At 51.9% G+C, this 20,286-nt stretch overlaps 1 protein-coding gene across 3 annotated transcripts in view; it reads left to right on the top strand.

Annotated features, from left to right (window-relative positions):
- The window catches only part of Sardh (sarcosine dehydrogenase), a 59,940-nt gene that overhangs the window by 11,849 nt on the left and 27,805 nt on the right, over positions 1-20,286 (top strand). For all 3 annotated transcript variants that reach the window (NM_138665.2, XM_006497789.4, XM_006497788.4), the window contains 9 exons: positions 902-1,006; positions 2,064-2,193; positions 5,627-5,713; positions 5,956-6,046; positions 8,099-8,240; positions 9,324-9,407; positions 11,402-11,515; positions 15,703-15,841; positions 17,573-17,686. In NM_138665.2, coding sequence (NP_619606.1) covers positions 902-1,006; positions 2,064-2,193; positions 5,627-5,713; positions 5,956-6,046; positions 8,099-8,240; positions 9,324-9,407; positions 11,402-11,515; positions 15,703-15,841; positions 17,573-17,686 — 1,006 coding nt within the window. The remainder of the gene's footprint in view (positions 1-901; positions 1,007-2,063; positions 2,194-5,626; positions 5,714-5,955; positions 6,047-8,098; positions 8,241-9,323; positions 9,408-11,401; positions 11,516-15,702; positions 15,842-17,572; positions 17,687-20,286) is intronic.

Genomic DNA, 20,286 nt, shown 5'->3' with positions numbered 1-20,286 from the left:
TTTCTTTTCCTCTCCCACTCCTTTTCTTATTTGTGCTCAGCCTCACCGTCTGGGTCTCATGTAGCTCAGGCTACTCTTGGGCTAATTTTGTAGTCAAGGATGACCTGGAATCCCTGATCGTCTAGCACCACGACGCCCAGTCCATGCAGTGCTGGAGACAGAACTTGCTGAGGATTTCAAACGTGCTGGCAAGCAGTCTACCAACGGAGCCACAGCCTCAGCGCTGCTTCCTTTTCTGCAGCATGGGTAGTAATTGTGTATGGGGCTGTGCTGAAGCAGAGCAAGGTGATGTGGTGAGCAAATACTAGCCTCTAGCAGGAGCTCATGGGGGTAGCGATGATGATGTCCAGCAATCAGGCTGACTTCCAGGAGGAAGCAGTCAGCAGGGTTTGAAGCAGCTGGGGAAGATTTGGGGACAGAATTGGAGTGGAGCCATATTGTCCACCCGAGTAGGGTGGACTCCTGTATGGAGAGAGCAGTGGAGTTGCTGGGCAGACACATGTGTGCTGAACCTAGGAGAGGCAGTACTGAGGGGGAGGGACATCCTGCCGAGACAGGAGCATGGGCTTCCTGGCCACCAGGGGTCTCCACAATCCTGTGCTATTTTGCTCTGGGATTCCTTTATCTTTGGAGTATTAGTGCTGCTGGTCTTGGAAGGGCTGACTGTTATTATTTTAAAACAGTATTTAGTTATCGAAAATATGGCAGTGCTTCTGAAAGCAGTCCTGAACTCAGGCACTGTGAGCAGGGCCTCTTCGACGTGTTCCTGTCTGTCTCTTTCTGCTCATCTCCAGTGTAGGCGAAGGTGCCACAGTCCACCCAGAGCTGGGCCTTCCCCAGTGCATAGGGACCAGTCCTAAAGGCTGCTTGAAGCTTGTGGTCTCTCTGCTTTGCCTTCCAGAACATGCCCAATGTCCGGGATCACGATGCTTCTGTCTACCTCCGACTGCAGGGGGATGCCTTGTCTGTGGGTGGCTATGAGGCCAACCCTATCTTTTGGGAGGAGGTAAGACACCCCCCTCAAGGGTCCCATGGTGGAAAGGCAGAGGTGCCTTGGCCTCACCCAACTTGAGTGCTTCTGAGAGCTAGCACTCAGCTATACCAGAAGCCAGGGTGGGATGGTCTCCCACCTTAGCATGAGACAAAGCCGGGACTCTAGAAGAACTGAGAAATGACCTAGCCCTTTGTTGGCCAGCAGCAATGATGGACCTTCTGAGGCCCCCCCCCTGCCCCTCTGTCCCTCTCCATGGCCACAGTGGGGCCTCAGGACTGGAGGACAATCCAGATGTCCACAAACAGACTGACTAGACGGCGATTCTGGGCCAAATGCCACTTTAGTTCTGGGAAGGGTGGGGGACACTAAGATAATGGCCCCTGCCCCAAACTGTCTGGAGGTAAGGAGTCAAACAAAAGTTCACAGGGTTGAGTAGCGCAATGTGGGTGGTGACTGCACCCCAAGTCTAGTTAGTAGGTCCTAGATCGTCAAAGAGGTCGGGCTGAAGGCACAGGAGGGCTGGATGGCCAGTTGCTAAGGTTGTAGTGGCCTAGGAGTAGCTCCAGCTTGCCCCTGACATAGGATCCCCTCACCCCCTTTAGGCAGGGTCTCTCTATGAAGCTCTAACTGTCTCAGAACTCACTATGTAGACCAGGCTGACCTTAAACTCCCAGTGCCTCCCACCTGCCTTTCTTAAAATCAGAAGGGTTGCCAAAAGACCGAGCACAGGGGAGTGGTTGGGAGGGCAAGCACACGGAGGGTTTTGAGCAGTTGTGGTAGGTAACTGGGAGCTATTGGAGGCTCTACGGAAGGGTGGGCACTGTATGGTTTGAGAGAATGTGTTAAAGGCAAGAAGCTGGAGTCCAGATGGAGACCACAGAAACAGTCCAGGAAAACTAGATGGGGGATGGGCCCAGGAAGGATTGTGAGCCCACAGGTAAATCCCACTCTGTCTCATCTGATCTGCTTCCCTCCCTGGCTGGGGGCTGGAGCTGTGTCATAGGTGGGCCTGGAAGGATCAGTGCTTTTCTCCTGGCTGATTGACAGATTCTCTGTGCTTCCTTTGTAGGTGTCAGACAAATTTGCCTTTGGCCTCTTTGACCTGGACTGGGATGTGTTCACCCAGCACATTGAAGGCGCCATTAACCGTGTCCCTGTGTTGGAGAAGACGGGGATCAAGTCCACTGTCTGTGGTCCTGGTGAGTGGGGAGACTGAGCCTGGAGCAGAGGCATTCTTTAGCCAGCCTGGATGCCAGCGCCTTCCTGAGAGGGACCTGTCTCACGTTCTCTGGGTTTAGCTAGGTGGCTCTTAATTTTCCTCTCTAGAAGAAAACCCAACCTAGCAAGGGCAGCCATGTAAACCTGGGCATGAAGCCCGTCACACTCCGTCCTCCACAATGAGACTCTAGATCCCATTCGTCCCCAGAACATGGGGTTTTTGTCTGTAAAATGGGAATGTGGGATCCTGTCACCATGTGAGACAGAATAAAGACAGGAATAAGGACTCTGTCTCTAGCAAAGTGGTCACCTGGTAAAGCTCCAACTCTGCCCCCACCCCAATTGTCATTTCCCTGGCCAGGGTCCCCAGCCACTGCTCTTGGGTAGCCAGAACTCTGTAGGGTTAGAGGTAAGCTGGGCATCGAGAGATACCTGGCCAGGGGGTTCCTCTGTGGTCTCCAGGAGGCTGAGAAGAAGGTGAGTTTAGCTCTCAGACCTTTCTCTTTAGCTTATTTACAGAGTAGCCACTGTTTACAGGGCACCCCAGGCTCCATCCCACAGTGAGGATCCTAGAAAGGAGGCAATGCTGGAAAGTAGTTCATCAGACCCTGCGCCTGATAATATAGTGTGAGTTTCAGGCAGTCACACACCCTTGGGATGAGTGTGGTGCAACGGCCCAGCAGCTCCACACGCCTAGGGCCTGTGTACTTTTTCTTGCTAAAGTCAATCCTTTTCTTGGGCAAGGGGTCCCAGCCTGGCAGGGGAGACACAGGTATGCCTAGAAGAAGGAACCTGTCTTAGTTATTTTACATATTACTGTGGCAAAATGCCCCAAAAGGGCAACTTAAGGTCAAGGATACAGTCCATCATGGCAGAGAAGCCCTGGACTGAGAGCTTGAGGCGGAGCTTCAGGTTGTATCACAGTCAGGAAGCAGAGAGATGGGTGATGGAGCTCAGTCTAGGACCCCTGCCCAGGGGATGGGGCTGTCCCCGTTTACCCTGTCATGGGCATGCCTTGGAGATAACCTAATGGAGATAAGTACTCTCGGTTGAGAGGCTAGCCGCCTGGGTAATTCTAGATCCTGCCAAGGTGAGGAGAAGCAGTATCAGCCATCACAGCGCCAGTCGGTGCTGGCTTGAGGTGGAAACTACACATGGCCAGGTAGAAATGTGGCCTCAGAAGAGTCTCAGTGGTGTGTGTCCTCCCTTTAATGGGGAGAACTTGAAAGCCAAGCTCAGAAAGATGCGGGATAGCCCAAAGGGTTAGGCTGAGCAGTCCTGGGAACCCCTGGACACCACAGTGTGTGACCTGGGAGGTAGAGACAGGACACTGCTCAGCAGAGGGAGCACGGGACTGAGAAGTCACAGGCCGTGCCAAGCTGGTAGCAAAGGTTTATGGATGAAAGGGGAATCAGGAGGCTAAGGGACTTTTATGGGGCAAAGTGGCCAGTCCACCTCGGGAGAGACAAAGGGTCCTAGATGGAGGGTGGTGTGGCCTTCTGGCGAGTCCAGCCCTCACTGTCTAGGCATGTTTGGAGACTACAGAGCAGCCAGCTCAGTCTGTAATACCGGGTGCAGTCCCAGGGAGACCAGATGGAATCAGTAGCTAGCCTCCACGAGCAGGCTAAGAGCACGCCTTATCTGGGATGTGGGCGAGGGCTGTGACTCATGTCCCTGCTCAGCCAGAGAGGGACCGATGGTGAGAAAAACAGGAAGAATCCCAGGGGGCATGAATGTCCCCAGCGGCTCTCTTTGTCTAATTAGCCTGGAAACTGTCACTCCCCCATGGGGCCCTATTTTGGGGAAGTGTGCTTGCAGAGACAACTTGAGTCTGGTCTCTTAACAGTGACTGTAGGTTTAGGGGTGGGGGTGGGTAGCTCTTCTCCTTGCCAGACAGCTCAGAGTCTTGGGCCTCTGGGTTTTAGAGATGTCCCAGTCCCAGACTCTGGGGAGGTTTAGGGCAGATAGAGCTCACTGGCTTAGGCTGAGAATTCAGAGCCAAGGTGCAAGAGAGCTTCTGGGAGTTTCTCAGACTTGCCTATGTCAAAAATCTAAAGGACTCTATACCCCACACTTGCCCCCAGCTCCCACAAATCTGCTCGGGATGCCACGGGACATGTGCAGGGCTGAACCTCGAGAGAAATGCCGAGCTCATTCTTGGCCAGTGCGTATAGTGTGGCAGCTCAGGAGACCCTCTGATTTGGCCTTTCACAGCCTGTATAAGGACCATTTCTTGTTGTCTAATATGATTGATGTCCAGCATTGGCCTTACATGTCTTTGAACTGAGATCCAGGGATGGGCCTTCCTGCGAAGTCTATCTCCACAGGAACGAGGGCTTGGTCCCTTGGTCCCTGCAACTTCCTACTATTTGAAAGCCTCTTTCCTCTCAGTCTGTCCGGTTACCCTCAGCTCAGACGCTCTGCCCATCAGCAGCTGAGGCTCTGAGCACCCTTTGAGGAGCAGGATAGGTGTGTTAGTTTTCTACCTGCAGGTGCTAAGGACCTGGCATTGGATCCGTGCACCTTTGCTGACTGACTGGAGACAGCTGAGCCCAGCCAGACAGCTTTCTCTTCTGTGATAAAGCATTGGGCAGTAACAGTTCATAGCATACAGGATTGTGGGGAGCATCTGGCTTACCTTGGGGTACTTTCTATGAGACAACCTCATTTTCGCTTATTTGACTGTTTGATTTCTGTCTTTCTTGCTGTTCGATCAGCTCTACTGGGTGGAATCTGTCTTGCGTAGAGCTTCCTCCCAGGGCCAAGCATATGATAGGTGGGGTACAGCTGTTTGTAGGTTCACCCAGCCCTGGAGAGTCAGTACTGGGATCCTGATTATTCAACAGAGGAAACAAAGGCACAGAGAGGCAGAGCGGCTTGCTTGAAGAGTTAAACAGATGAATTCATGACTATGGCTACAGTTTCCTCTGATCTCCGAGGCACCCTGATAGTAAAGAAAATGCATTCATTCATTCATTCATTCATTCAAGAGCACTTGGCTAGCCTCCATGCTAAGCCTGGGTACATGGTTGTTAGCAAGGTCTAGTCCTCATTCTTAATGTTCAGTGGGCAATGAATGACAGAGAAAGATGGTGGTTCATTGAGGGAAGTTGCAGCACTATGATGGGTCAGAGGAATGCCACTTGTTGGTAGGACAGTGACAGTGTTCCTGAGATGAATTTGGGCCCATGGGGTAGACCTGGTTAGAACATAGGTCAAGTGCTTAGGAGAACAAGAACAGGAGCAATCTGGGAGGCTCCCTGGAGGTAACAGTATTATTACCTTGGGTTATAAGGATGGAAGGTTTCAACAAAGGAGGTATCCAAGGGCTGCTTCTGAGTCCCTATTGTCCTAGGACAGACTACCTCAAGTGCCTGAGGCCTGCAGCAGTCTGAGGCCTCTCCTTCTTTTCAGAATCCTTCACACCTGACCATAAGCCCCTGATGGGGGAGGCTCCTGAACTCCGTGGCTTCTTCCTTGGCTGTGGCTTCAACAGTGCAGGTGAGGGGGCATATGCGGGTGAGGCCCCATATCCCTGAGCCCGGGAGGTACTCCCCCATGGTATAGAGATTGGGGGTGGGGCTGTGTGTGGTGCAGAGTGCAACCCTGCTAGAAGGCAAGTAGCCCCTCAACATCCAAGTATGAGGACAGGGTTCATGTGGGGCTGCCTGGAGATAGGGGCTTACAGTTGGATGGGGGGGGCAAGGGAAGCAGGTTGTAGCCCTGCATTTCTGTCTCACCAGGCATGATGTTGGGTGGTGGCTGTGGACAAGAGCTGGCCCATTGGATTGTGCACGGGCGCCCAGAGAAGGACATGTACAGCTATGACATCAGGCAAGTATGGTGGCTGGAGTCAGAAGGCAGGGTAGCTGGTTGGGACAGCAGGACACAGGGGCGAGGGCTGTTTTAGGAAGGAACCTTCCTTGAGACCCAGATGATCTCTTGGAAGTGGAGGCATCAAGGGTGGAAGGGGAGAAGGCAATGGTTGGTAGGTGTCATGGAGGAGCGCCTGGGTTGGGCAGTCCGTAGTCTCTGTGTGTCCAGGATCTCTTGGCCTGGGTCCTACCTGACCCACTATCCACACCAATAGGATTCCATCATTCTATGGCACAGTCTCCTCGGGGAGACTGTGGCTAGGGAGACGGGCCTAGCCAGGATCATTGTTAGTGTGAAGGACCAGGAGCTGAGCTGAGTCTGGTGGCTCTTTCTTCAATCCAAGGCCTGACATGAGTCAGACTCAACACTGGGCAGGCTCTGCCCTATGGTGCAGGACAGTCAGCATGGGCAGGCTGGTGTGGGCACAGAGAATGACTTTGGGTCTGTGTGGAAGCTCTGGGCACTGAACCATATAGCTTGGGCCAAATGCTGATGGCAGGAGCCTGAAGGCATCCTAGGGCTCTATGGCCTGCTGCAAGGGCTCCCAGGCAAGCAGCAGGAGACTGCCATTCTGTCTGACCCAGGCTCCATGACTCATTCATAGAATAGTTTTATTGACCTGTGCAGTATGGTCCGTTGCCGGGGCCATACCAGGCACTGCAAGGCACCATAGGGACTGAGCAGCTGGGCAAGAGACTGTTTCTTGGTCTGTTGTGTCTGCAGTTAGTATGTGCTCTTGGCCAATAGTCCCCTGAAGGAACCCAGCTGCCTGTTGACCTGATACAGGGACACAGTTGGGTGAAGGGACTGCTGGCTCAGCTCAGGATGTCCCACAGCCCTGCCAGCTTGTCTCTTCTTGGCTAGATGAGAACATTGCACCCATGAGGGAGGTGATGTCTGTTGCCACAAAGACAGATGGCCGGCTCTGAAAACCCCAGAATGCCACCCCTACCCAGCTTCTGGCGCTGTGAGGTCTGCTCTATACCCCCTCAGAGACTGTGCAGCCACGCTTAAACTTTCCCTCCTGGAGATGAATGTTCTAGAAATGATACAGCTGCAAGAGGCTTTAGGGAAGGGTCTGTTCATACTCCTCCCACTGCAAAACATAGCGGGATGACCTGCCCTTCTCCAGCTGTGTGGTCAGAGGCACAGGGCCATTCTCAGTGCTACCCCTTCCAGCAGCAAGGACCAGATCAGCTGGGATCATCTGTACCTGTGTAATATACCTGGGGACCCACTGTAGACTGAGAGAGAGAGAGAGAGAGAGAGAGAGAGAGAGAGAGAGAGAGAGAGAGAGAGAGTAAGAAAAACAGAAAGAAGAGAGAGACACAGACACACAGAGGGAGACAGACACACAGAGAGAGCCAGAGGGGGGCAGTGTGAACCAAAGCCTGTCTCTCTTCAGTGCCACCTGTTTATAACTAGGTCAAGGACATAATATGCTTCTCCACCTTCACCGATGAGAGACCCTCAGTAAGGGACATGTGTAGGGCAGCCAGCATTAGGTTCTAGGTGCTTCTAGATCCCACCTGCAAGGGAAGGTCCCTGGGCTTCCTCAGCACCAGGGGCCCCCAGACCACAGCAGATGCTTCTCTTAAAGCAGAGCAAATGGGTCCCATTGTGAAACCACACCCCCAGATGTGTGGCCTTGGGCTACTCCTTCTCTCAGCCACAGTTTCTGCATTTGTAAGATGGAAAGATGGGCCACTCACCTCCCCGGCTGTTGTGGACATATTTAGTCTAAATTCAGGGTAGTATTTAGCATTATAATACATAGCAAAAGACCAAGTCTCAACACCTGGGCATCTTGAGCCCACACATATGGTTGCCTTACCCTACCTGGCAGAGATCGATCATGGACTGGTCTCATGACATCCTTAGCTGTGTTACTTGTGAGAGAGGTGGTTTGTGACTGAGTAAAGAGGCTAACCCTGGCCCAGATTTGGTGCAGGTTGGATCCTTGACAGGTTGTCCACAAGTGGTGATCCATCCTCTTTATATTGGTGGCAGGCGTTTCCATCACTCGCTCACGGACCACACCCGCTGGATCCGAGAGCGCAGCCATGAGTCCTATGCCAAGAACTACTCGGTTGTCTTCCCACACGATGAGCCACTGGCAGGACGCAACATGAGGAGAGACCCCCTGCATGAGGTATGCAGGCACGGACAACCTGAGGAGCCTGGAGGGCCTTGGCGGTTGGGGTGACAGACACTTGTGGGATATTCTACTGTAGGGCTGTGCTCCCTGAGGTCTGTGTCGGGTGCTGTGGCAGGGTTGGGTGGAAGAGACTAGTTTCCACAGGGGCTTTAGGCCAAGTGGAGAGACAGATGTCCTGAAAGCAGCCTCCGGGTGGTGGAGATAGCTCAGGTGGTGCAGTGTTTGCATGTAAGCATGAAGAGCCCACATATAAAAATGGGCCTTGTGCCTCAGTGATCCCAGCACTGGGGAGGCAGAGACAGGAGGGTCCTAGCCTAGTCAGTGAGCTTCAGGTTCAATGAAAAACCCTCTCTCATAACACAAGGTGGATGGCATGTGGGAACTTCCAAGGTTGTTCTCTGTCCTCCACACAGATGTGCACACACACACACACACACACACACACACACACACACACACGGACAGATGGACGGATGGACATGGGTGTCTGCCCCAGGGCTGCAGCAGTGCAGGAGGTGGGGTCTGGGTGGTAGAGGGCATGGTGAGTATGTACAGGCATGTATCAGAGCAGCCAGGCTGAGCATAGAGAGAGACAGACATCTCACCACAGTCTTCTTGGGATACCATCTCTGTTTTCTGGAAGACTCAAGATCAAGTTGTCCCTGACATGGTTCCTGACTAAAGCCTTATTGGCTGCAGACAACCACTGTCTTGCTATGTCCTCTTTAGAGCACAGCACATCCCAGCAGGTCCTTCTCTGGACTGGCACTCTGGGATTGGGACCCACTCTTTGATCTTATTTAACCCCAATGCTCTCCCTATAGGCTCAGTCTCTGGACTATGAGACTAGTGGTTTGGGCTTCAGTATATGTGCTGCTGGGGGGCAGGCACAGCTCAGCACATGGCAGCTCATTCTCTAGATTATGGATTCTTGTGAGGCAAGGGCGCTGTGGGAGCTCTGGGGAGGAGCAGCTACCTGCTTCCTTGAGCACTCTTGGGTATGAGTGGTAGGTGCCCTGGCTCCGTATCCTGTGTGGTGTCTGGCCTTGTGTGATGGGCTCTCTCTGTCTTCACCAGGAGCTGCTTGGACAAGGCTGTGTGTTTCAAGAGCGACAGGGATGGGAACGGCCGGGATGGTTCAACCCCCAGGAAACAGCTCAGGTGAGCAAAGACTCTTGGCCACCGGTTTATGTAACTGGGAGGCCCTGGGCCTCTCATACCCCTTTCCATCTCAGCATCCTCCCAGCCACCCAAGTCAGGCTGATCCAGTGTGCCTCAGGCTGTGGCGACAGGTCAGTTGTCCGCACCCAGGAAGCTGAGAGAGTCCTGAGCACCTCAGCGGTAAGACTCCTTTAAAGGCTTGCTTGCAGTGGCCCGGCTTTCCACACCCACATGGGCACGCCCTGGATGCCAGCACAGACTCACAGTGTGGACAGACTGGAGGATCCCCCTGAGGAGGAATGCAGGCCCTTTCACACACTGTTCGAGAATGTATATTTGGCAACACCAACTGTTAGCTGCTGTTAGTGGGAGGAACTGTGCCTCAGTGTTTCAGTTTATCCACTGAACCATCCCACACGCTGGCCTCTGGGATGCTGTAGGGGTCTCCCCAGAGCTTCCTAGGAACAGCCCCTGAGAGCAGACTACAGAGGCTTTGAGGCCCACTTGTGTGCAAATTAACCCTTTCCTGCAGATCAGCCCCATCGCGTTACAGCGTGACCCTCATCCGGCTTCTCAGTTAGCCAGGTCCACGACTCACTGCAGGGCAAACTCAGGGCCTCAGTAACAGGGCCTTTTCTCTCACTGGTCCTGGAGGCAGAGTCGGCAGGGTGGGCTCAGAGCCTCAGTCCTGGAGGTCTTAGGCAAGGAGAGGTACTTAGTGGGATGGGAAGCCTCGTGATCCTCCAGTGAGAAGACTTTATATCCTACCCAGGAGCCAGTCTGGAAAACCTTGTAGAGTTAAAGCAGATGGATATTCCTTCTAGGGCCTCAGAGACCAGGGGAAGTATGTTTGGCTGGAGAAGGAGAGATACTGGGGAGGGCCTCAAAGATGTCATGGCTGACAGGGGCACTGGGCATAACAGGTTAACTAAGGTAGATCCCCGGTTCCCGGAGTTCAGCTCTTATCCCTGAAAGGTGAGTGAAGCCTACAGTTAGAGTTGCAGCTGTGGAAGAAGAGATTCATAGATTCTTTATTCACCTCTGCAGTGGGGAGGAAGCCACTCAGAGCCTGAGGTCACAGAGGAGGGGGACAGGGAAGGCATCTGACCCATGTGACAGATCTCAGGGGATGGTGGGACAGTAGAGAGGAGCCAGACACTTGTGCCTTCTCAGAGTTTCTTAGGAACAGTCACAGATACCAGTCATACCTGCCTAGCTTCATGCCCTGGCTTCTTAGCTTGGTCTAAACCTTGGGGCGAATTTAACCACCTGGAATTCAGATTCCCCCATCTGAAGAATGGGTGGCCCTCCTTGGGAGTTTATGTGGGCCCTTTGAGTGGGGATTTCATGACACCATCTCTGTGGTGGCTCCTACCCACACTTTCACCCTTCCCCTGATGTCCCAGCATCAGGCGGAAGTACTCACAGTTGCCCAAGTTCCTCTCCAGCTCACTTGGTATCTAGGCTTTTCTCTATCCTCCAGTCAGAACCAGTAAGGCAGGGATTAAGCTGTTATCTGAACAGGCACCTTTGTGTTACCTGATCCATTAAAATCCACTAACTGTTCCCCGAGGGAGCTTTATGGAGGACAGGACCAGGCCTGTGTCATGTTCTTCCTAGTATCTGCTTGTGGAGGGAGGAGAGAGAAGGGAGGGAGTGTGTGAGATGTTGTTCTTACTGTTGTGCCCAAATGGCCACAGGATACAGTTAAGGAAGGGGGCCTCTATATCAGCAGGGCAAAGCGTCATAGTAGGGAAGACATGGTGGTAGGAACGGAGGCGGCTGGTCATATTGTGTCTTCAGATAGGACGTGGGGAGCAGAAAGGAAGTGGGACTGGGCTATAAAGTCTCAACCTTCCATCTTCCCCCAAACAGCATCACCAGATGAGGACCAAGTGCTCACTTGTGAGCCTGTGGGAGACATTTTACCTTCAAGCTACAACAGGGAGGGAAGAGGAAGGCAGAGTGAAAGATGGCCTCATTTTCTGTAACAGGTCCTTGACTACGACTACTACGGGGCCTACGGAAACCAGGCACACAAGGACTACACCTACAGCAGGTTGCTAGGCGATGAGTACACCTTCGACTTCCCACCCCACCACCACATGGTAAGCAGCCTGAGCTGGGCCCACAGCTGCCTTCTGTCCCTCCTGTACGGGCCTCTGCTGAGCTGTGTGCGCATGCAGTGTGTGTGTGTGTGTGTGTGTGTGTGTGTGTGTGGTCATTTCTGCACGCACATGTGGGGGGGTTGCTTTCTGAGGGGCTTCTGCTTGCTACAAGTTCACAACCTCTCTAGCTAGCAGTTTTGTGGGAACAATGTAATGTTTTTCTTTCCCTCTCTACTCTGCACTATAATTTTGCCAGCAGTCAGGGTCCTTCAGTATTGCTGCTGGAGGGCAGCAAAAGGTAGGATTGAGGCCGCTGGCTCGGGTAGCTGTCTTTTAAGGTTTCTTTCTTTCTTTCTTTCTTTCTTTCTTTCTTTCTTTCTTTCTTTCTTTTTTTTTTTTTTTTTGAGACAGGGTTTCTCTGTATAGCCCTGGCTGTCCTGGAACTCACTTTGTAGACCAGGCTGGCCTCTCTTTTAAGGTTTCTATTGATAAAACACAATGACCCAAAGCAACCTGAGGGAAGGGGCTATTCCAGCTTTCAGCCTGTAGTCCATCATGAAGGTCAGTAACTCAAGGCAGGAAGCTGGAGGCAGGAACATTAGCAGAGGCCATGGAGGGACAAACCTTACTGGTTCACTCCTTACACCTTACTTAGTCTGCTTTCTTATACAATTTAGGGCCACCTACCATGGGTGGCACAGCACAGCCCTCTCTGAGCTAGGCTTTGCTATATCCATCGTTAATCAAGAAAATGTCCTACAAGTTTGTTTATAGGCAACCTGAATGGAGATATTTTATCAACCAAGGTTTTTCTTCCCAGATAACTCTGGAGTAGGTCTAGAACAAGGTGGGCTTGCCGGCCCTGTGCGCAAGGCCACTGGAAGGACAAAGCAGAAGAAACCAGGGCTGGGATGATGGCAACATTAGAATCTGTTCATTGGCTCAAAAAGTGGGCAGGTGAAGCTGGCCAGGCAGTTTGTGGTCCTCCCCCAATATGCTTGGTTCTCTGCCTATGAGTTTTGAGGTGCTGAGTCTTAGGGGCCAGGCATCCCTGCAGCAGCGTGTGTCCCACAGGCAGCTCACACAGACTGAGCAATGGTAATGTCCATACCACGTCTCCCAGCTCCTTTGAGAATTAAAGTTGTCTCTGGGCATGTATGTCACTATGCCGGAGGCACCTGTGATCCCATGCATGTGATGTCTCACTGTGCATCTTAGGTAGGTGCAGAACCAAGCTCTCAACCTGGCCCTAGACTGTGGGCAAAGCATCAGGAAGATATCAGGCAGGGACTGCCATCAGGCCCCTCACAGTCAAAGTCACTGGTATCTCTGTCTCTCCAGACTCAAATAGCATGTTGTGGCCAATGCTGAAGGCAAAGGCCCATTTGTTCCCATCACTCTCCCCTAAGGTTCTGTGACAAGCAGATATTAAAGCAGATCAGAGCTCTCTGAGGTGGTTGCAAAAGTCAGGAGCTCCACAGAGCAAAGCAGTTGCAGGGCCAGCTCGGTGCTCGGTCCTCACAACCCCCTCAAGGGTGTACATGGCTACGTCTGGCACCTCGGCACCTGCAGCTTCTACAGCCTGTGGGACTCCTGGCCCTGGAGGGTGTGGAAGCTTGGGGAAGATGCCAATTTGGCTTAGCAGCTCCATCCAGCCTCCGCAACTGCACCAGAGACAGTCCCTGCGCATGAAACACACACTTGTTCTCCACATTGGCAGCTTCCCCAGCCAGGCAGACAGCGAGTGTCAGCCTGGGGAACTGTTTGGGTTTGGGTCAGCAGCTCTCACAGTGCCAGAAAAGACACCTCAAAGCCTGGTGGACAGGGAGCGATCCTTAATGATGTCTGGAGAGAGGCAGAAGAGCTGGGGCCTCAGGAGGCAGCATGTTGTGCCAAGGTCTGGCGTTTGCCCAGAAGCCAGTTGCAAGGTCTAAAAGGCTGGCTTCTATGCCCAGCTCAGCCATGGGTGTGGCACTGGAGACCTCCACTGTCACCCTTGTGATGAGGAGCTCTTTGTGGCCATGCTAGGAGAATTTCTGAGGCTTTTTCCTGTACTGCTATGAACTCCGGAGCCCTGGGGATACCAAGAGTTGGTAGCAGCCATCTCACTACTGATGAACAGAAGAAGACAGGTCCAGCTTCCAGACACAGTGGCTGTCCAGCCCATAGCAGTGGCTCCCACCACCGCTATCTGTGCCCTCAGTAATGAAAGTAAGGTTGGCACAGCTGAGCGGTGCCTCAGAGGAGGCAGCGAGAGGTGTGTACTCCTTTTCGTTGTTAACAGCTTTATTGAGACATAATTTCCACAGCACCCAGTTCATCTATATGAAAGCTTTCCATTCACTGTACCCAGCAAGTTCTTGGGGGCAATGTCATTTCTCCACAAGGAAGCCCCACAGTCACCAGGAGTCACCCCCACTCTATCCCCAACACAGGATCACTAAGGGACCCTGTCTCGAGAGGAAAAGATGGAAATTGATAGCTTAAGACACCCAATGTCCTCTGGCCCCCGCAACTGCATATTGGCACAGCCCATACATGTACATGCACCATGCCCACATACAAGCCTAAAATAAATACATATCCTGGATGCGAGTCCCTTATTTGATTGATGCGGAGTTCATAAGAGTTTCTCCCATTCCCTTTTTGCTGTCATTATGGAACCATTTGCAACACAAACTAATTCTTTTGTGTAAATGTATTAGGTTTTGATGATGTACAATTCATCTCTCAGTCTTGTGTGGCATATGCCTTCAGCATCATGTCTAAGAGTTGGCTGGGCCTCCCCCCCCCCCCACACACACACATTTCTGGGTTTTCTTCTAAGGGTTTGTCATTTGTCTGGAGTCTTGTGCATGGCACAATGAAGTGTTTAAATGTGATTGTTTTGCGTGTGGGCATCCATTTGCTGAGAGGACTCAGTATCCCCATGGAATTCTCCTGGGGTTCTCATAGAAAAAAAACCAATCTCCGCCAACACCATCAGGGAGATTTCCAGACAGGGCTCTGCTCCACTAGGACACACCTCCATTACCAGCTCAGCCCGACACTGTTTTGTCTGCTGTATTTTTTTTTCTTTCCCCAGCAAATGTTGGCTATTATGTCTACTGTGGTCCCCCTCCCCCTGCCCCAACAAGTGCTGGAATCAGGCAGTGAGACTGCATCAACTTGGTTCTTCCTTTTAAAGATTGTTTAGCATAGTCTGTGAATTCCATGTGAATTTTAGTGTGACCTAACCTCCTGCAAAGGACCCAGCTGAGGCTGTGGTAGGGACTGGGTCCGATCTATAGATCAACCTAAGTGTGTGGTCACTTTGCCACACACTTATGGTATCTTCCCATTGGTTTGGGTCATTTTTTTTTTCAAAAACATTCTTCCTAGGGCCTGAGGAGATGGCTCAGTCAGTAATGGGCTTGATGTGCAAGCGTGAGGAGCTGAGGACATAAAAAGTCAGGTACTGGAGAGGCAGAGACAGGAGGATACTGACCCAGCCAGCCTAGCCAATCAGCAAGCTTCAGTGTCAGTGAGGGACGCTGTCTCAGGAAGTAACACAGAGAGCAACTGAGGGAAACACTAGTTGTCAACCCATGGTCTCCACACGCACACACACGCGTGCACACACACACACACACACACACACACACGCGCGCGCGCGCGCGCGCGCGCACACACACACACTTAACTTTTTATAATAAGAACTTTGCATTTCTGCTGACAAGCTTACTTTATTTATTTTTATTGCTTTGGGGGCTATGAAGAAAGAATGGCTCTTTTGGTTTCCCTGAGGACTGCTCCATGTTAATGCACAGACCTGTAGTAGGTTTTGTATAGTGGCTGTCTTTCCTTTTGCTTTTGCTTACTTTCTCTCTGGTTTCTTGAAGAGGAAGGCTGCATCTCTAGCTTGGACTTCTGGTCCTCCTGCCTCTACCTCCCTACTTCTGTGCTCCCATTCCTGGTTTTTAGGGCAATTCTTTTGAACGACAGAGTATACTTCTGACTTGGTGCCCAGTGTCCTCTGTGTGCTTTCTGTTCTAGAGAACAGTGTGCTGTGGTGGCCCCTGAGCTGGGATGACTGAGACTGGGAGGGCAGTGGTAAGGAGGTTCTGGGCAGATGTGTCAGGAAAGGTCCAGCCCCATGTCCTCAGGGGCAGAATCCCACAAAGCCTGTCCTCCACTGGGCCTTCCAGATCCAGAAGGAATGTCTGGCCTGCAGAGGGGCTGCTGCTGTGTTCAACATGTCTTACTTTGGGAAGTTCTACCTGCTCGGGGTGGACGCCAGGAAGGCTGCAGACTGGCTCTTCTCAGCAGATGTCAACCGACCCCCAGGTACTGGGCCCAGGGTGGGATGATGGAGCAGGCAGGCAGCCTGCTGTTCTTCCCCTGGGTCTAACCAGTCTACTGTCTGCCCCTCTATGCCCTGTCACCAACCCCAAACCCAGCGTCTTTCCCCTTTTCCATCCTTTCTTCTTTCCCCTTCCTGGACCCCTTCCCCTTTTGCTCACAGAAGGGAGGCAGGGCCACAAGTACTTGGAGATGCCTCCTGACACCCGAGCCCTGTCACTTCCCCCCTACTATCGTGGTGCTTTCCCTGCATGGTTGCCAGAATTAAAAATCCATAATGCGCCGGGCGGTGGTGGCGCATGCCTTTAATCCCAGCACTTGAGAGGCAGAGGTAGGCGGATTTCTGAGTTCGAAGCCAGCCTGGTCTACAAAGTGAGTTCCAGGACAGCCAGGGCTATACAGAGAAACCCTGTCTCAAAATCCATAATGCTTAGTTAAAATGTAATCTCGCGTAAATAATGAACACTTTTTGTTGTGGTGTATCCTGTGAAATATTTGGGATAATCAACTTTTTTTTGTCACCCGCCCACCCCACTGTCTTACTCATCCACCCACCCGTCCTCATTTTCATCCCTTTCCCATAGCTCTTGTCACAAGTCCCACACACTGGGCATTTCCAAATAAGAGATGGATCAACTCCTGATCCTGCAAGCCAGAGGTCAGAATCAGGGTGCTGAGTGGGTGTCCTTGTTCCAAGATTGTGAGTGGGGTCCCACCTGTCTCCTCCAGCTTGGTGGCGGCTGTTTCATCCACCTTTGTCTCTGATGCTACAGGTTACACTCTCTGTCCTTTCTTCGTGTGTGTGTGTGTGTGTGTGTGTGTGTGTGTGTGTGTGTGTATACATGTGCATGTGGCACTCAGAGGGCAGTCTTGGGTGTCACCCCTCAGGAACCATCCATCTTGGTTTTTTGAGACAGGGCTTCTTACTGACCAGGGAACTCATCAAGTAGGCTAGGTTGGTCATCAGTGCGCTCCAGGGACCTCACTATCTGCTTCCCCAGCACTGGAATTCCAACTGTGATCACTATGCTTGGCTTTTTCATGTGACTCCAATGGTTTGAATGTACGGCGTCATCTCCCCAGGCCTTAACTTTCCTCTTTTTGTAAACAGCCCTACTAGATGGGAGCCCATCTCAATAACCTTGCCCCACACAGGGTTATAAAGACCCTACTTCCAAATAAGGTTTTACTCACAAGTCTTTGGGGTCAAACCTCTAACCTGTCTATATGTGGGGCATGATTCAACCTATGACACCCTGTGTGCAACCAGTCAGCAGCCCAGCAGCCCCACGTGCGCTGGGTTTTGCTCTTGTGAATCTTCCATCAGCTCTACCCATCTGCTCACCCCCTCTACCACCATCTGTCTTTCATCCCTTTCTATGAGGCTTTTTTCTACCTATCTACTCACCCTAGGGACCCATCCCACTCACCTCATCCACTCCTCTACCTGCCCACGGGTCATCTACATGACCACTTACCCCATCAGGCACACTGCTGTGGGTGACAAGGATGGGGATGAGGGAGGAGCCAGGCAACCATTTTCAAAGAAATCCCTCCCCAGATGACAACCATGGATGACCTCATCAGTAATCTGGTTGGTTGTAACAGAGTCATAGGGTAGGAGGCCTTATGAGGGAGACCTCATATCATGGGGTCCTTCAGGCTTTGAGGAGGGACGAGCTTTGGTGGAGCTCACATCTGGGTCCTTGTTGCCAGGCTCAACAGTGTACACATGCATGCTGAACCAACGGGGAGGCACTGAGAGCGACCTGACTGTTAGCCGATTGGCTCCTGGCACCCAGGCCAGTCCCCTGGTCCCTGCCTTTGAAGGTAAGGTTATCATGAGAAGCAACACTGGCACAGATGTGACCTGCTCAGAGGACTGGCAAGTCACCAGTGGCCAGAAGGTCAGGGAGGGTTATATCCAGGATGACTATGTAATTACCTGCCATGGCCAGGCATGGTCAGGACCTGGAGATTAGCGGTCTCATTTCAGGCTAAATGCAGGCTCTGTTCGGGTGGCTGTGCCGTCGCTCTGAGCACTCTGTAATTATGCCTTTGAACCTGTTGGTGTTGTGGCATGTTGGAGCAGCCTTGGCGTGGGTGCACTGAGCCCAGATGCCCAGGTTAGCATCAGCCCAGGGCAGGCTACATCTCCCACTCAAAGCTTAGTCTCTTCCCACCCTGCCATCTGGGCTAGTCCCAGTCTGTGAGCCACTGCCAGTCTCAGACCTGGAAGGTCCCCTGATGCTTGGCTCAGTGCCCACTATGTGTCTTTCTGTTCTTCCTTGCAACACCCATAATGACAGGCAGCTCAGCACTTAATATAGCTTACACAACTTTAGCTGTTATATCTACACAAGACTGCCTCCTGTCACCCCAACCCTGGATCCTAGTTGTCAGTTCCCTCAGGGCCAGCTCCGCCTCCTGTCCTGTGGCCTATGTCTATCAGGAGAAGAGAGGGAACAGATTGGGCATGGCTTTGCCTAAGAAAGGCATTAGTACTTCTAAAAGGGCGATTTACCAGGAGGAGGTATCAACTGTGTGACTCTCTGAGCTGCTATCCAACAGGCTGACAGTGGGCAGTGCTGAGCCATGTGGAGATCTAGCTACTTCCTTGCTGTCCTCCCTATTTGTGTCTTAGTGAAACGTAGTGAAGCCCTCCCCCCCCCCAGGGGGAAGGGCAGAGGGGGAGAGGAGGATGCTCACAAGGAGTCAGTCCCCTTATCCCTGTGTGTGATGTGGCCGAGGTCTGACTTAGCTGGGGGTTAAACCTCGGACCAAGCACATCCCAGCAAGTGCTTTATCCTAGAGCTACATCCTCACCACCCTTTCTTGTAATTTTAAAAGTTGAGACCTTAGCTCTCTGAGCCTCAGTTTCCCTACTTGTGAGATGGGGCCTGGTGAACTTACCTAGCCAGCTGCTATGGGAACGAGTAAGAGCTGAGAGGAGCCAGGAGGTTGTCTGCAGTCCCCCAGGGTTGTCTGCAGTCCCCCAGGGTTGTCTGCAGTCCCCCAGGGTTGTCTGCAGTCCCCCAGGGTTGTCTGCAGTCCCCAGGGTTGTCTGCAGTCCCGCAGGCCTCAGATTCCTTATCTTGGCAACGGGGACCTTGCTGGAATCTGCCACAAAAATGCCTTGTGATAAATTCCCTTGTACCTCCCACCTGGTGCACAGTTCCTGGAGCTGAGTGCTTGGGGGAATCATACACCCAGGAGACGTGACCAGATGATCCAGTGAGCCCCAACCCCTGGAGGCTGTGGATCCCAGAGACACCCCAAAACAGCAAAGAAACGGCTCCTGCATTGACACGGGTCCCGTGATGAATATGTATCTCATTAAGGATGTGTATATTTAATATGCATGTTAATTATGTATGTGACTCAGAGCTCCAGTAAGTCAAGAGAATGTGACAATTTACATGTGATCAAGGCTGTGTAGCAAGCAGCTGTCAATCTTGGAAGCAATTTTAAATTATCTTTATTCATCTTTCTTAATATTATAAAAGGTGTACTTGCTTGTCAGAACACACCGACATAATGAAAAAGGCATCTAAGACCTGCCACCTACAAAGCTTATCGCACACCTGGAAACGGTAGAGAGGAGCCTGGGGTGAGCCTCTGCCCCTGGCTCATGTGGATCTGCCTTTTGCCATGTCTAGGGCACTCCCTGCATTGCCTCTATAGAGCAGCCTAGTGGGGATGGTTGCTCAGGGCAAGCAGGCACATCACTGACAATTGGTAGGGAACTCAGCCTGATAACAGAATGTAAGCTGAAGTATGAGAGAGAGAGAGAGAGAGAGAGAGAGAGAGAGAGAGAGAGAGAGAGAGAGAGAGAGAGAGAGAGAGAGAGTCATGGTAGGAGATTCTTTGGCCTGGTGTTGAGGACACTGTCCAAAATTCAAGCATCCTCTGGGAACTTCACAGGGAGCCTTCTGCTTGTGATCTCTCTCTCTCTCTCTCTCTCTCTCTCTCTCTCTCTCTCTCTCTCTTTCCTCTCCCCTCCCTCCCTCCCTCTCTCCCACCTCCATCTTCCTCCTCTCTCCCCTTCCTCCCCTCTCTTCCCCTCTCTTCTATCCCCCAGTGCCTCTTTCTTTCTTTTTTTTTAGTAGGTGCTAAAACTTGGTTTTGAAATTTTATTAAAAAATATATTTGTAAACATATGAAATTTAGGATGAAAAATGCTCATTTTGAAACATGTAATAACTTAATATTTGCAAACATACACAGATGGTATAAAATCCACACCACTAAAAAGGTTAATGAGGCCAGTGCCTCTTTCTTAAGAGGAGGAAGGGAGTGAGGCTTTGGTGGGCCCTGACTGGTGCTCTGGTAGCATTTTGCCCCTGAAGGCTCCCTGTGCTGGGACCAGGCCCATTGTACAAGGGAGAAAGGAGAGACTCAGAACATGAGCAGATATTGTAGTAGGACAG

This window comes from Mus musculus, chromosome 2 (genome assembly GCF_000001635.26).
Source record: "Mus musculus strain C57BL/6J chromosome 2, GRCm38.p6 C57BL/6J".
In the NCBI taxonomy this organism is placed as follows: domain Eukaryota; kingdom Metazoa; phylum Chordata; class Mammalia; order Rodentia; family Muridae; genus Mus; species Mus musculus.
The sequence above is the reverse complement of the archived record's forward strand: the minus strand, read 5'-3'. Positions and strand labels throughout refer to the sequence as shown.